Source organism: Panulirus ornatus, chromosome 52, assembly GCF_036320965.1.
Source record: "Panulirus ornatus isolate Po-2019 chromosome 52, ASM3632096v1, whole genome shotgun sequence".
In the NCBI taxonomy this organism is placed as follows: domain Eukaryota; kingdom Metazoa; phylum Arthropoda; class Malacostraca; order Decapoda; family Palinuridae; genus Panulirus; species Panulirus ornatus.
Genome location: NC_092275.1, coordinates 14,993,186 through 15,007,261, shown reverse-complemented (window position 1 = coordinate 15,007,261; position 14,076 = coordinate 14,993,186). Strand labels below are relative to the sequence as shown.

The 14,076-nt window shown below is 41.1% G+C and overlaps 1 protein-coding gene across 1 annotated transcript in view; it reads left to right on the top strand.

Annotated features, from left to right (window-relative positions):
* Positions 1-14,076, top strand: part of Patronin (calmodulin-regulated spectrin-associated protein patronin) — a 216,667-nt gene that overhangs the window by 83,973 nt on the left and 118,618 nt on the right. The window contains 1 exon segment of the mRNA XM_071692291.1: positions 5,282-6,222. Coding sequence (XP_071548392.1) covers positions 5,282-6,222 — 941 coding nt within the window.

Sequence of the window (14,076 nt, the reverse complement as noted above, 5' to 3'; positions counted from 1 at the left end):
AATAGAAGCATTTTATGTATGGATATGGTAAGAATGGAGACTTAATTGAATTAACTTAGTGTTTAAAATGATATACATTAATGAGTATTTTTGTAAGTGTGGAAGTTCATATTTCACTTGAACACATTGGAGATGGGTTAATGATGTGTGTTTAAAATGATATACATTGAGTATATTTATAAGTGTGGAAGTTCATATTTCACTTAAACACATTGGAGATGGTTAACAATGTGTATGATTTCAGAGGCTTTGTGTACCTGATCCACCCCATGACATGGGAGTAGGATGATAATAATAGATGGAGTGGTAGTATTTTACTGTACATTTAAAGATACATTTTTCTATTCTTTAGGAGGAGGGCATATTTTTGACTGATAATATTTCCTTTATGAAATTTAAGAGAGAGTAACAAGTTTGTTGAGCAAAAATGTGAGAGAGGCATTTTTATGGAGTGAAATTTTATTAGTAGGGTAGTGTGCTAGCAGGGTAACAAGTCTACCTTAGGGAGTTGTTTATCCCTGCCCTTTTTGCTTGCCTGCAGGGTTGGGGCTGGGGACCCCAGCTTGCAATTATTTTCCAGAAAAGGTGCCTGTGACTTCTGAGAGAAGTGGCAGCCCTGTAGCTGCTTTTGGCAAGAATTGCAGTTATCTTTCAAAGACTGTACGTATCTGATCCTCCCATTGAATTGGGAAGGGAGGAATGATGATAGACAGAAAGATGCAGATGCTGATGATAGACAGACAGAAAGATTTAATAAAGGATGAAGTGCACAAGTTGGAGAATATTTTTAAGAATTGATTGAAGATTCTGGTGAGAGATGTCTTTTGGTACATTAGGAATAGATGAAAGAGAAATGGGAAGACATTACAAGGAAGAAATAAGAAAAGTTTTTTTTTGTATTTTCCTGTGTTAGAAAGGCAGTGGTAGGAACAGAAGAACTGCTTCAGTTGCTCACGTCCGGTCTGTAACTGTCACTGAAATCAGAGCCCCCTCCATAGCCATGCATTCACACAGCATTCTGTGATTTTCGCTGACCATTTAATTTGCCCCCATATTTTATCACATTGCTCCACTTTGCTTTGTCTTGTGTGTGCCTCTCACCCTCCTGAATTTTCTAGCCTTGACAACTCATGAGCTGCCTTCACTTCATCCTTCCACCTCCTTGGTGTTCCCCTCCTCTTTACTCCCTTTACTTCTGATCTGAATATCATTGTAGCCAGTCTCTGTTTGCTCGTACTCTCAGTAGGACATGATAATCCTCTTTTTCAGTCATGCTCCACATACTTCACGCATCTCTCTTATCTTGTAATTCCACAGGTAATCAACCCTGTTATCCCACATATTGTCGTCAAGATAGTCCTCTTTTTCAGTCATGCTCCACATACTTCACGCATCTCTCTTACCTTGTAATTCCACAGGTAATCAACCCTGTTGTCCCACATATTGTCGTCAACATCTTTTGTTCTTTTCTATTTAGACCCAAGACTTGAACTCCTACAAAACCATCAGGACTGCTGCATCCTCATATATACCCATTGTTGCCTCCACTGGGAGTGACCGTTCCTTCCAGACATTCCTTTGCACCTAGGATTTTTGCCCCCTCTCCCACTCTATGATTAACTTCAGTCTTAATAGTTCCATGCAAAGTCATGGAGCACCAGTTACTTCAGGCTCTTCCCACTCATATTTACAAACAAACCAACCTGTTTCTTCCTTTCCCAAACCTCATTATCTTATTTATATTTTTATTAAGTTTCAGCTGCCTGCTCTTCATACAATGAGATATGCAAATTGGAAAAAAGTTGTAGATGGAAGGGTGAGCGAGATGGTAAGGAGTGGTGGTGAAATTGTTTTAGAATGCATCTGAAAGATGCATATGGAAGCAGGGAAGAGTGGTCTTGTACCTGATGACTGGACAAGACAGCAGTTGTTTAAATGTGTAAAGGTAACAGGACTGAAAGTGAGTGTAAGAATTATGGAGGAATAAGCTTCCTGAGCATAACTGGTAAAGTTTATGTAAAAAGGAATAGTGAACCTCATGTTGGTGAAGAAAAAGGTGGATTTAGGAAGTGAAGAGAGTGTGCATGATTTTAACATTCAGACAAGTATTAAAAGAAGATTTTTGTAACATTTATGAATTTAGAAAATGCATATGATGCGGTAAGTAGGATAGGACTGGGAAATCTTGGGTGGCTTGGCCAGGCATAATTTTTTTCATTTTCCACGATATCTTTACATTTTTAGTTAGTATAACATTACTTTTGGGTTTAGAAGTTGGTTAAAATGTTTCTGAAAGGAACTGTATAGATTTTTTTATAGTAATTTGAAAATAAGCACATTCCATTCTGACAAGTAATATTTATAGGCAGGGTAATTTTGGGCATTGATTATGCATTTGCATTGTGATTATTTCCCACATTAATTGTTGATTAGTCAGGCAAGACACTCTTGTTGAGAACTGTGAAAAAAATCAGTGTAAGATAATATTATTATTATTATACTTTGTCGCTGTCTCCCGTGTTAGCGAGGTGGCACAAGGAAACAGACGAAAGAATGGCCCAACCCATCCACATACACATGTATATACATACGCGTCCACACACAGCACATATACATACCTATACATCTCAACGTATATTTATATTTTTTATTTTGCTTTGTCGCTGTCTCCCGCATTTGCGAGGTAGCGCAAGGAAACAGAAGAAAGAAATGGCCCAACCCACCCCCATACACATGTATACACACACACGTCCACACACGCAAATATACATACCTATACATCTCAATGTACACATATATATACACACACAGACACATACATATATACCCATGCACACAATTCACACTGTCTGCCTTTATTCATTCCCATCGCCACCTCACCACACATGGAATACCATCCCCCTCCCCCCTCATGTGTGCAAGGTAGCGCTAGGAAAAGATAACAAAGGCCCCATTCGTTCACACTCAGTCTCCAGCTGTCATGCAGTGATGCCCGAAACCACAGCTCCCTTTCCACATCCAGGCCCCACACAACTTTCCATGGTTTACCCCAGACGCTTCACATGCCCTGATTCAATCCACTGACAGCACGTCAACCCCGGTATACCACATTGATCCAATTCACTCTATTCCTTGCCCGCCTTTCACCCTCCTGCATGTTCAGGCCCCGATCACTCAAAATCTTTTTCACTCCATCTTTCCACCTCCAATTTAGTCTCCCACTTCTCATTCCTTCCACCTCTGACACATGTATCCTCTTTGTCAATCTTTCCTCACTCATTCTCTCCAAGTGACCAAACCATTTCAAAACACCCTCTTCTGCTCTCCCAACCTCACTCTTTTTATTACCACACATCTCTCTTACCCTTTCATTACTAACTTGATCAAACCACTTCACACCACATATTGTCCTCAAACATCTCACTTCCAGTACATCCACCCTCCTCTGCACAACTCTATCTATAGCCCATGCCTCGCAACCATGTAACATTGTTGGAACCACTATTCCTCCAATCATACCCATTTTTGCTTTCCAAGATAATGTTCTCGGCTTCCATACATTTTTCAACGCTCCCAGAACTTTCACCCCCTCCCCCACCCTATGATTCACTTCCACTACCATGGTTCCATCCACTGCCAAATCCACTCCCAGATATCTAAAACACTTCACTTCCTCCAGTTTTTCTCCATTAAAACTTACCTCACAGTTGACTTGTCCCTCAACCCTACTGTACCTAATGATCTTGCTCTTATTCACATTTACTCTCAGCTTTCTTCTCTCACACACTTTACCAAACTCAGTCACCAGCTTCTGGAGTTTCTCACCCGAATCAGCCACCAGTGCTGTATCATCAGCGAACAACAACTGACTCACTTCCCAAGCTCTCTCATCCACAACAGACTGCATATTTGCCCCTCTTTCCAAAACTCTTGTATTCACCTCCCTAACAACCCATCCATAAACAAATTAAACAACCATGGAGACATCATGCACCCCTGCCACAAACCAACATTCACTGAGAACCAATCACTTTCCTCTCTTCCTGCACGTACACATGCCTTACATCCTCGATAAAAACTTTCCACTGCTTCTAACAACTTACCTCCCACACCATATATTCCTAATACCTTCCACAGAGCATCTCTATCAACTCTGTCCTATCAACTCTGTCATATTTACCTTTATTTACCTCTTTCCAAAACATCTTTTTATTCTCCCTAAGATTTAATAATACTCTCTCTCCCCAAGTTAAAGTTTGGTTTTAGAGGCACTGTTGCTCTCAAAACATTTTGTTGTGCCCCAGCATATTGTGTTGGGCTGGTTCAGCAGTACAGTAATACCAACTATAGAAATAAGATCGTAAAGTCATTTATTCTTTTGCTGTTCAGGTATGTCAATCGTTCTTTGATTCATAAGCAACTGTAGCTCATCACTTCCTCCATAGAAGCATTTCAGTGCAGCTCCCTGACTTAGCCACTGAGCTTCAGTGTGATATGGCAGTCCTTAGTTAATATTTGTTTCCTCCATGAGGCAGATTGATTGCCTATGATTGAAACCCCTTGCTTGATTAAAATTCAGTCATAATTGATACAAGAGTAAAATTATTCATTTTCAGGTTTTTATTACACACTGCTCCTTTGTGCAGAATACATTGGAAATTGCAAATAAGTGAAGGTTTTGGTTCACAATTGGCAGTTTTTCCTTAAATTTTGTTTCATGGATTATTCATACTGTACTCTGTGGGCTAGAAGAAAGCATTCAATGGGCTGCATACAGCCTGTGGGCTATATGTTAGACATCCATGTGGTAAAAGGTTCTACAAGGTTTAGATAGAATTAGGGGACTCATCTCCAGACAGAAGAATTCCTTTTATAGTTTTATTTGGAGTTTTGCTTGGCCAGGAATTGCTTATAACAGGTTTTGTTCTCTTGAATCTAAACTTGAAGATTTCATAGAAGATACTGGTTATTAGTGGGCACTTTATAAACTCATGTTTATGTTTAAGTTTGAATTTTAGGCCAGGAATTATATTTTTTTAAAAGTTTTTTCAATTCTGTTTAAGATTTTTTAGAACTTCATTGATGAGACATGTATTTTGATATGTATTTCAGTGAAACAGAACTTAAGCATCCTAAGATTTTTAGAAGTATCATTGCATGCCAGTTAGAGTATATAACATTTTATGAGTATGTGGATATGTTTTTGATGTAGATTTATTCTGAACAGTTGAAAAAGGTCTCTCATAGTTAAACTAAAATGGTGCTTATGTTTATTCCATAGCTCTATGAGTGATGGCCAAGAGGGTGACTTTATCGTACAACGTTCACGTGGACTGGCCACACTCAGTGATATGATGCGCACACAGTCCCCACGTCCATCACATGATACAGATGTGTCTTATTCCTCTAGATCTGCCACCAAAGAAAGATACAATATGGACAGTAAAGAAGAAGAGCTAGGTGAGAGGAGTAGAGGGCTTGGACGGCGTGGGAGCTTCAATAACTCGCATCCTGATCTCCCAGCTGCTGGTATGCCTTCCCGCTATGAGGAAAGACCACATGGCCGTTCAAGATCTCGTCGCAATTCATTTAGTGCAGAAGACTCCCAGTTAACTATTGAAAATTTTGGTGGGAGCCAAGACAACTTGAACTACATTTCCAGAAATCCTGATAAAGAGCCTTTTGTGCACACAGGCAGAAGGGAGAATTCACACTTGGAAGGGTCACAGTCAAGGGACTCTAGGGAGGGTAGCATAAGACCAGAATCCCGAGGCAGTCGTGAACGCAGTGTTGAAAGGAGATTAGACTTACATCGTGGCAGTATAGAAGAATTAGACAATCGTTTAGTAGATAAATTAGAAAGAGAGGCTCTAGAACGTGAAAAGCGTGATTTGTCCCACTACACGAGCAAAGAAAGGTTGATGGTGCGGGACCCTAGGAAAATTTCTATGGACGTTATGGATTCAGGAAGTGAGAGTGATTTATCTTTTGACAGAGAAAAACAAATGGTGAAAGCTACTAGTTTTGCTGAGCTGTCAAAATTGAAAGAACAGCTTCCAGGAAGCATTAATATAATATATATGCAATCAGATAAAGAAGACACAGCCAAGCGGAGTAATAAAGGTTCTGAGAAGAAGACCACCTTTGCTGCTTTGCCCAATCAAACAACCTGGAAACAGCAAAGTGCCCAGTGCCACTCTGATGATAACAAATCTGTTAGTGGTAAGTTCCTTTGCTGTCAAAGAAATGGGTGACTTATAAGAATGGTTTCAATAAGACTTTATGTCTAGGAGTAAATTTTAGGCTTTCAGTATACATTTGCCATACCTAATTTTGATAAGAGTTACCTAATGTGCCATGATATAAGGGTTGTGAAGTGAGAGTTAGGTGTACAGGATGCTGGGGGTAATGGACATGGGAATCATTGGCTCTTTGCAGATGACGCAGCTGTAGTGACTTACAATATAGAGAAGATCTGTAAGCTGGTATCAGAATTGGGAATGTGTTTGAAAGGAGAGAGTCGAGAGTAGATATAAACAAAAGTGAGGAAATGAGATGCAGTTGGGGGATGAGACAAGATTGATGGAAATTGTTTAATTGGGAAGGACCTGGAGAAAGTGGAATGTTTAAAATACCTGGAAGTGGAAAAGTTAGCACTAGGAACCATAGAGGCAGAATTAAGTCAGTAGGTGGAAGATGGAGCAATAAGAAGCATATATAATTTTAGATAGACTCTGGTTAGTGTTGGTAAGGACAAAGATGGTTATGTTCTGAATTGTACTAATGCTGGCAGTGTTATATGGATTTGGTTCTTGAGCCTTGAATGCAAAATTTAGGAAGACATAGGATGCACTGGTAATGAAATGCACGGAGATGATATATGTAGTAGAGAGGGTTAGTTTTGAAAGGAATAACAGATTATAGGTTGGTGTGGTGGTATGTCTCTCCCATTTGTAAGGGCTGACCAGGGTTTGCTGAAATGTTTCAGGCAAATGGAATGGATGGTTAAGCAAGATTTATGAAGAGAATCTTTATGAGAAGTGGAAGTGGAAGGAGAAACATAGAAGTTGATAGAAGAATAGAATGAAGGCTTTAGGGTATCAGGTCTTGGAGCTGTAGAGATGAGAGGCAATCTATGGATAGAATGAATTGATGTACATCAGAGGACAAAGTGCTGTCATTAAGTTGAACTAAGGTGTAAACTCTTGTACATAGCTGATTTGGGACATTAAACATGATAGTTAGAAATTGGACATATACTGAAGAGGCTATTGTTTGTTTGTTCCTGATGCCTTGTTGGAAAAGGCATTAAGGTGTTAAAACAAAAATTGGCATGTTACATATGAGTTCATAGTACCATTATTTTGTTACAGGGGTAGAGGATTTCTGAAAATTTAACCCCATATCTCATCCAAAACTTTTAATGATTTTAGTACTTACAAAACTCAATACAGACTGTATATATGCAATGCCATAAAAAATTTTACTGTTTTATATTAGGACCACAAACCTGTATGATACTGGTGATGTTGATAGCTCACATTATAGATGTGTACAAATTGCTTTCTTTATCATTCCAGTGGGAGAGCAGTTCACAGTACAGTTATATCCTTGTTGATGTGATTAATTCAAGGAGGTCATACCCAGTTGACTAACACTGATATATTTAAATCAAGTTTATCATGCCAAGTTAACTCATTTTTGTTAAGAATACTAAGACTTGCATGTCCTTATATAAAGCAGGTAGTTTAGAGCCATTTTAATGATACGATACACATCATAAGTATTTAAAGAAGACTTGATAAGTGTTGCTACAATATAAGAGATTGCTGTACATGTCCAAACATCAGGCAGCTATTGTAGAGCCAGTTTAAAGATGCCATATGCTTCATGAAATTTAGGACTGTTTAAAGCAAAAGATATACTGCATATAGCTTGGATTGAAAATGTGGTGAAAGATGTGACCTAATAGAAAGTTAGAGATGGAGGCAAGTATTATTTACAGGATATGACGTGTAGATGAGTTTTTTGTTTTTGTTTTTTTTTGTATTCAACTTTCTCTTCCTCATTCACATGGTAAAGTAAGGAACAAACAAATAACTGCCTCATGTGCACACATCCACTATTTTGCTGTTATCTATGATGTCCAGAAACCAGAGCGTGTCATCCATATTCAAGCCCCACACATATAATGTCCAGAAACCAGAGCCTGTCATCAATAGCCAGTCCCCACACACCACTATGTGGTTTGCCTTGGCCTCATCATATTCCCTGGTTCGTATTTCATTGATATCATCTAAATGTTGTGACCCAGTATCCTAAAGTCTCTTTTACTCCATTCATCCATATCCTTTTAAGTCATCCCTTCTTTCTTGCATTCTATTCTACTGACATGTAGATCCTGTTTGTCAGTTTATCTTTGCTCATCCTCTTTATATTGTGAATCATTACAGTCTACTGAAGTCAGTCCTCTCACTCGTACTGCGCAAGCTAACGCTTCTCTTTTATATTCAGGGCACAAAGCTAACATCCATGCATCATTGTCAGGGCGATTGCTACTTCAAACATAATCATTACTTTAACAAACACTGACCTTTCCTTCTACATGTTCTTTAGTGATCTCAGTATCTTATCCCTCCTCTTCAACCCACCCTATGATTCACTTCAGCCTATGTGGTCCCATCCTCTACCAAGTCCACTACTGGGTACCTAGAGAACTATACTTCCTCCAGGTCTCCCTCCCTCCCCAAGGCTCCAGTCATGGACCAAAGTCCACATCAAGGCCAGACCTTATTTGAAATATAGAGAGAATTATGAAACAAAAAAAGAAAAGACAAGGGAAATCATTTACAAATTTTGGAAGAAGTGAAACACCTGCCTTTTGAAATGTGCCAGGTCATAGTTATTGGGAAAGACATGAGAAGGCAGAAGTTCCAGAGTTTTGACATGTAGAGAAAGAAGCAGGTATCAAAGCAGCCCACACTTGAGTTTCCGATGGCTTCATGATAATCATGTGATGTAGCAGCTTGCCAAGTATTTTGTGGTCTAGCTAGTGGTGTGGGCACCCAAGGAGCCAACTCTTAGGAGCAAAAACCAAAGAAGTACCTACAGAAGAGGGAAAGTGATCCAACTCTATGGCATAGGTCAAGGGGGTCAAGTTTGGAAGTTAGCTTGGGACAGTTTATAAGTCAGACTGCTTTCAACTCAACTGTGTCAAGTAAGGATGCAAAGCTAGAACCACCTCAAATGGGTGAACAGTACTCCACACAAGGACGAATCAATCCCTTGTATAAACAGAGCAACATTTCAGAGGAGGTTTTGACATCTAAACAGGATACCCAGTCTCTTAGAGGCAGACTTAACTGTTCCTGTAAAATTGGGTTTCCAAGAAAGAGTGGATGTTACAATAATGCCAAGTATGTTCATTGAGTCAGTGGTTGGAATTACCGAACCATCAAAGGAGAGACGAGAGTTGTGAGGAGTTTTTGATAGAGAGCTGGACAGAATTTGCATCTTGGAAGCATGAAACTTTACAATATTTGGTGTAACCCTTTTTCACACAAACAATCCTGTCCCACACCAGTGCAGCACCTCACTTTCTTCTCATTTATTCTCAGATTTTCCTTTTACACACACCTTGTCACCAGCTTATAGGGTTTCTCTTTAGAGTCTGCTGCCAGAACATTGTCATCTATAAACAGCAACTGATTCACCTTTTATTCTGCACCACACCCACCATGCTACAGACCTGTTCTAAGGCTCTTATATTTATCTCCTTTACTACCCCATCCATGAATAGATTAAGCATCCATGGTGACACCAAACATTTTTGACAAAGACCCACCTTCACCAGGAATCTCTTGACCTCTTTTCCTAGTTGCACTTTCTTTACCTTTCCAGGTTAAATCTCCTCTACATTCACTTTCCATTTACTCCATACATTCATAATACCTATCACAAGATTTCTGTGTCAGATCCTACACTTTCTTTAGACTCATAGATACCACATTGAGTTTATCCTGTTTTGTTTATGCTTTTCTCTCAAATTCTTTGAAGCAAACTCCTGTTCCATGCACCTTTAACCTCTTCTGAATCCATGTAGCTCCTCCATAATCTGGGATTCTTTGCATGCCATCATCCTCTCAGTCACCTCTTTCTCAAACACTGTACCAGGTATCCTAAACAGACTTAGCTTCTGAAGTGTGAACATTCACTTTTGCACTCCTTGCCTTTATATAAAGGTGCTGTGCATGCAATCTGCTAGTCCTCAGTCAGTCATCTTACCTTGGTCTATGTAAATGTCAGATAACCTTATGTAATTACTAATTAGCAACATTGTTAGTGGTAAGTAGTGGTTAGTAGGCACTTACCGACCAGGGAGGTATATAATCAGTACAACCCACCTCGGTATCAGGAGGGTTAGTGATGATTGCATGGTAAACCAGCACTGCAGTGGATGTCAAGTTGTACCTTTCTGACCCATGTAGCTGTCTTTTCTTTCTGCCTCACCTACATGTGGACAGCTAGCATTCTGTTCACAAGTATACAATCTCTATTTGTCACACAACACTTGACTTACACAACTGATGCTTCATAGTTCCAGATTTGCCAGCCTTGAGACACAACTCATTCTTCATATTTCCAGATTTGCCAGCCTTGAGACACAACTCATTATTCATAACTCCATATTTTCCAGCAGCAAGCAGTATGTGCTAACCCTGCCTTTTGGCAAAATGTTGGGAGCAATTGATAGAAGTGGTAGGTAGGAATATTTGACAGGAGCAGTAGGTGGTAGTTGGTAGGAACATTTAGGGGTGAGCATTAAGTAGAAGTAGTTAAGGATAAGGCACAAAAAGGCTAAGAGCAGCACTAGAGTTCATCAGTTATGGAGACTTTTGCCTTAGCCACCCCCTTCAAGGAGTTCCTGAAGGGAACGTGAATCAGAGATATAGATAGATAAATAGTTTGAACATTTCTTAGTTGTTTGCTACATATTGTTTTGGAGAAGCATTATATGTCATTTTATATTCTTATTTTAAGTATTAAGACTTTCATAGGACAATATATAGTGAATGATAATGAAATGAATAATTGCACACTATTTTGAACATATAGATATAAGAATACTTTATCATCTAATGCTATATGAATATAACATGATACATAATATTATCTATGCAGTAGATAAGAGTATTAGACTAGAGTACAGTAGCTTTATCGAGAGAATAAGTTGCTGGCTGCTGCACAGGTCCTCAAAGGCTGGTGGGAGGTACTGCCATCTACGGTTGGGCCGGAAACACTCTATCCCTTTTGGGGAGCCCTCTTCTTGTGACTATCCAAACCAGACTGACGTGCCATTACCGATTGCGACATCACGCGAACCACTAGCAGAGGTTCTAACTGTGGGTGAGGTAGCACACCATCTCAAGGCCACTAAAACATAAGCCCCTGGTCCCTACGGAATGCAGACAAGGCTCCTAAAGTCTATTCCTCTGCGGATGCTCTGCAAGATGTTTAATCTGTGGATTGCCACCTATGCACTGCCTGAACCACTCAAGACAAATAGGATGGTACTGATACCTAAGGCACCAAATCCAACACGGACCAAGGAATACAGACCAATCACCATCTCGTGTGCTGTAGTCTGGCTGATACATAAGATCCTTAGCAGCTGCATCTTGAACTTTGTCCTGATCAGTGGAGCTCAAAAGGCATTCGTCCCTGTGGACGGATGCCTTCGAGAACCTCACAATTTTGGATGCGATCATTGGTCATACGTGGGCACAGTCCCACACTGTGTACCTGGCACCTGGTCAGAGCATTCGATAGTGTTAATCATAGCACTATTGAGCAGGCCATATTGAAGGCAGCGGCGAGATATCAGAAATAAAGATAAGTCGAGGGGTCAGATGGTGGTCCCCTATCACCCATTCTTTTTAACCTTGTGATTGATGAAGGGATCACTAGGGTTAAGGATTGGGTGTGGGGATCAGGTTTGGCGACCAAAAGTTACTTGTGCTCGCTTTCACTGATGATATGGTTCTGGTGGTGCAGATTGTGGGCGGTCTGCAGAAAGCAATAAACGTCATGGCAAAGACTTTTGTGGGGGTGGCCTTCAGATGAACCTGGGAAAATGTCAGTCCCTCAGCATGGAGGTCGATGGCAGATGCAAGACTTGGTACATCAACAAAAACAGGATGTTCCAAGTCTTGAGCAGTGCTATCGGCTACATGGAAACTAAGGATGATTGTGAGTACCTCTGTGTTCTCATCAGGGCAGGGGGTAGGCAGAAATCCTATGGTGCCCTGCTAGAAGAGGTGATAGCCAACATCTCCAGGGCCCCTCCAAAATCTCAGCAGAGGATTACAATCCTTGTGGACCACCTCATACCCAACTTAATGCATTGCTTGGTGCTGGGGGAGTCACATAAGACACAGCTTGCATGCATGAACAGGTAAGAGTGGCAGTTCACTGTTGGCTCTGCCTGCCCCATGACACGCCCTGCACTTTCTTCCACTTAGTGGCAGGGGATGGTGGTTTGGGGATTCCTGATTTTGTCTCGACTGTCCGGCTGAATAAACAAGCCAGATTCAAGGAATTGCTTATCTTGTCTGACCCGGTGATTCAGGCAGCGGTCCCAGCACCTGCAATATTAAGAAAGTTACGAGTTGGTTGGGCCTCGCATGCATTGCTGGTTGACAGGTGAACAATAAGACCAAACGATCTCATGCATGGAGGGCTATCCTAGTCAGTACCTATGATAGGTTGGGTCTTGCTTCATCTGCTGCTGTACCACAGGTCAGCAGAAGGGTCACCAGTGGGACTCTTCAGAGGCAGTGACTATGTTAAGGCCATCCAAGTGAAATCAGGAACACTATCCACCCTACCAGGACTAAAAGAGGCCGACCTGATATCTCTGGCCTCTGTGACACATGTCACAAGCCCAATACGATTGGGCATATTGCCCAGGTATGCCCATGTACCCATGGGGGTTTGGGGAAAAGGCATGACAACACCAATGCCTTTTTAACCTGACAGTTGAGGCAAAAGCATTATGAGGTGATCCCCGAGCCTTGTATTCCTGTTGCAGGGTCCTTCCAGAAGCCAGACATCATGGCTTCCGGTGGGTTGGAGACTTGCATTATAGATACACAAGTCTCCAGAGTTTGCTCCACAGTCTCAGCTGCACACCCGCATAAGTACAACTATTACGGCACCCCGGAAGTCCTTCAGGGCGTACGGGGCTTAACCGGTAAAGACACCGTGCATGGGACATATGCCACACTGAATTGGTGAGGTGCATGGTGTCAAGAGAATGTGAGTGCTCTCAGAGGGTTAGGGCTTTCCTACTGGGGCCTTGAGGTGTGCTCCATGAAAGCCCTAACCTGGACCCATACCCTTTACAGGATGTGGTCCAAGAGCACAGGTTAGCAGTTAGCTGCCTGCCTCACAGCATCTGGTGTCAGCTCTTGGGCTGACTTGGATGGGCTCCCCCTTGTGCGCTGTTGCGCTCTCTCTCTCTCTCTCTCTCTCTCTCTCTCTCTCTCTCTCTCTCTCTCTCTCTCTCTCTCTCTCTCTCTCTCTCTCTCTCTCAAGCTTTGCACTGCTTCTAACAACTTGCCTCCCACACCATATATTCTTAATACCTTCCACAGAGCCTCTCTATCAACTCTATCATATGCCTTCTCCAGATCCATAAATACCACATACAAATCCATTTGCTTTTCTAAGTATTTCTCACATACATTCTTCAAAGCAAACACCTGATCCACACATCCTCTACCACCTCTGAAACCACACTGCTCTTCCCCAATCTGATGCTCTGTACATGCCTTCACCCTCTCAATCAATACCCTCCCATATAATTTACCAGGAATACTCAACAAACTTATACCTCTGTAATTTGAACACTCACTCTTATCCCCTTTGCCTTTGTACAATAGCACTATGCAAGCATTCTGCCAATCCTGAGGCACCTCACCATGAGTCATACATACATTAAATAACCTTACCAACCAGTCAACAATACAGTCACCCCCTTTTTTAATAAATTCTAGTGCAGTATCATCCAAACCC